The sequence below is a fragment of the Orycteropus afer genome, unplaced genomic scaffold, assembly GCF_000298275.1.
Source record: "Orycteropus afer afer isolate SDZICR_OR568_19922 unplaced genomic scaffold, OryAfe1.0 scaffold00118, whole genome shotgun sequence".
Taxonomy (NCBI): domain Eukaryota; kingdom Metazoa; phylum Chordata; class Mammalia; order Tubulidentata; family Orycteropodidae; genus Orycteropus; species Orycteropus afer.
Window position 1 is genome coordinate 5,744,040 of NW_006921705.1, and position 3,479 is coordinate 5,747,518.

Sequence of the window (3,479 nt, forward strand, 5' to 3'; positions counted from 1 at the left end):
AAGGAGCTCTAGTGGTGCAGTGCCTAAGGCATTTGAGTGCTAACCAGAAGGTCAGCGGTTCAAACCCGCCATCTGCTCCGTGGAAGGAAGATGGGGCAATCTACTTCCATAAAGATTTACTGCCTTGGAAATCCAATGGGGGTCGCTATGAGTCAGAATTGACTTGATGGCAGTGGGTTTGGTTTTCTTATATTAGTGCAAGGTTGACCTCTTTCTTTTTAAGAAATTTGTCTCTACAAAAGTGGATTCAAAATATGTGGACAAAATGAAAGATAAAATTAAGAGAGGGAAGAGGAAAAAGTAAATCATAGTAATCTCACTGGAAACTATATTCTCTCTCTATCAACAATTTTTTTAAATGAAAAGAAAAAGAGATGGGTGATGTTCCCTACATCAAAGAATGTGAGGAATTAACTCGAATTCAAAATCTGAACTGAATGCAAACTGTTGGGCCTCTCAGGTTTGCTTTCTCACCACAGAAAAAGTTAGAAGTGCTTAGGTGACTTGGCAGGCATAGGCCTGAGAGAATTCCGAGAACAGCCTGCCTAATTTAGAACAATCTGGTCATATCTGAAGCCACATTAGTCGAAAACTTAGGATGTCTCTATCACCCTACTGTCTAAAGCAAGTGCTCTGACTAAAATAGAATGTTTTCCTGACTGCTTGCTTGTAAATATATTTCCTGTCAGAAGTCAGACCCATGCCTTCAGAGAGAGGCTCTTGTGTGACTCCTAAAAGCAACCTCCCTAATTGTCCTGTGACTGCAGTCAGCCTTCCAGACTCCCCAGCACAGCCCAAGCTCTTGCTGTCTTTCTTGTAATTATTGACTTCCTACTGAACAGTGTCAGCAGATTTAGAGAATAATTTAAAATGAAGGTGAAAGAAACTGGGCCCACAACTTACCTTTGCTCTCTGATATATGGACCGTCCAATGATTTGTGTGCTGTCAAGCATATCCTTTCCAGGTCCCTTAGCAATGCACATGCTGGGCTGGAACAAAATGAGAAAAGATAACTTCTTACAGACATAAGTGATTATTTTAAGGAATGGGAAATTACAACCAAATCTAGGCAAACACAGATTTATTTAAAGCCATATTCTGGCATTGCTTTCCAGAAATTCTTTCAATTTACAGACTAGAATTAGCTAAATCATGTATGGAATTGGAGCAGTGAATGTCTTCAGAAATTATCTATCCCAGCACTTTCCTTTTAAAGATAAGAAAATTGAGGCTTAGGTGGGTTAGAGGACTGAGCTACACAGGTAGCTAAGACTCCAAGCACGTTGCTCCGCTTCCTTCAATCTTTCCACCTTGTTTGTTCTTGTCTATGACTCTTGCACAAGATTGTCTTAATTGTAACTCAGTTAAAATTACATCGGAATGACAAGCTGAAGAAAGTCAATCAACAAATCTGGCTATATAGTTTACTTCTTACATTAAAAAAAAAAATGACGTTGATCAAAATACTTAAACATAAATTGGATGCATGGCCAAATACATATACAGAGATATGAGAATAGTCATTTCTGGGATGAGCAGAGGGTTAAAGGGAGGGAGGTGAATAGGGACTTTCAGTTCTTACTATTCTATGCTTCCACATAGTTTGAATTTTTACAGCAAAATTTCTCTATTATGTAATTTAAAAACAAGGCGCTCTGGTGGTATAGTGGTTAAGGCATTTGGTTGCTAACCAAAACGCTGGTGGTTCAAACCCACCAGCCACTCTGTGGAAGGAAGATAGGCAATCTACTTCCATAAAGATTTACAGCCTTGGCAACCCAATGGGGTTGCTGAGTCAGAATCAACTTGATGACAGTGAATTGTTTTTTTTTTAAAAAAAAAAACACCTATCGACATTTGAATGAACCCTGGTTGTGCAATGGTTAGTGCTCAGCTGCTGACCAAAAGGTCAACTATTTGGACTGACCCAGCAGCTCTACAGGAGAACCATCTGGTGATCTGCTCCCATGATGATTACAGCCTAGAAAACCCTATGGGGCAGTTCTGCTTTGTCATGAGGTTACTATAAGTAGATATGAACTCAACAGCACCTAACAACAACACAGACTTTTTGATCAGTAAGAAATGTTTCAGGCAGGCAGGGTTAGGTACCTCCTTGCAACTTCAGAAATGCCAAGACAAAATGTTTCAGATTGTCCAAGGTTAGGAAAGGATATTTAATCTCTGACATTTATTGAATGGTTTTACCATTCAAAAAACTTAACAGTCAAATAGAAAAACATAATTTTACCCAACTGAAATTGAGTGCATTTGGTGAGGAGTGTGCTTTTGAAAAGAGCATGTACTAGAGGTCAGTAGGCCAGTGTATCCTAGAGGAAAGCATATTTGTAAATTGGTGGTGAACATTCCAAAGTAATGTTTACATGTAATGCAAAAACAAAGATTGCAGGTGCCACAGTTACCTACCCCACCAACAGGACAAAAGCTATTGGCATTATCACAGGAGTCTCCAGTGTTGATGCAATGTGGGCCAAGAATATTGGGGGACACATCTCCTAGGTTTGATGAAGCAAAAGCTGCTACATACGGTCCCTGCCAAAGAAACATCCAATTAACCTTTTATGCTTTCTTGTTTTCTATAATAACTGCCATTAAAAATGCAAACATTCAATCCACTCTGGTGAACCATGCAAAATCATTTATAGACAATAATAGTAATATGTGCAATATTCAGAGAAAAATTATTTCTGAAAATGCTCATACTGCAATCAGTATGTGTAATATTACTGAAAATATTCCCATTTCCAATAAAGCTGCTTCAAGTTGGCCAGGCTCAAACTTATACCTCAAACTGAAATACTTTGACAAGAAACAGAATGTACAAAAACAAATTCTAAAATGCTGACCCATAAATCTATTCTGTACTGTGTTCCCTGGAACTCAGAGATCAATTTGCCCTTTAAAGGTAAATATCCTACTGGCTTAGAAGAAGAGAGAAAATTTACATTTTCCTGTTGCAAAACTGAACCCAAATATACCATCCAATATCCTGACCTGCTCTCCATTTATCCTTTCTCTATCTTTTCACCCTGAAGTAAACAACACATAACATTTTGGAATGGGAAGGACATTAGCCTCAATTCAACTGGTCTTTTACTCCACCTAATGCTCTTGAGAAAAGAGATAAGCAAGTATTAGAGGACAGAAGTCTTTCTTGATACGAAAATAATAATTTATCTCAAAGAATTTAGCATCCAACCAGTGATCGTAAATATGAACTTACTTTCTTTTACCTAAAACTACAGGCTAAAATGAAAAAATAAAATAGAGTGAGTTATGTCAACAATGTTGCTAAGAGATCAGATTAAATGTTGCTGGGGCTTTATAACAGAAAATTTGTTTTAGGCAAAGTCCTAGGGCTCTCACTTGCCCCTCCACCCATCTTTTGCATTTGGGGCTTGGATGCTGGGGTCAAACAGGGTGCTTACTCCCATGTATCTATCTGTAGTCATTAGTT

General features: G+C 38.3%; 1 protein-coding gene across 1 annotated transcript in view; it reads right to left on the reverse strand.

Annotated features, from left to right (window-relative positions):
- The window catches only part of ASAH2 (N-acylsphingosine amidohydrolase 2), an 88,809-nt gene that overhangs the window by 39,367 nt on the left and 45,963 nt on the right, over positions 1 to 3,479 (reverse strand). The window contains 2 exon segments of the mRNA XM_007944043.1: positions 904 to 990; positions 2,429 to 2,554. Of these exon segments, the coding sequence (XP_007942234.1) occupies positions 904 to 990; positions 2,429 to 2,554 (213 nt within the window).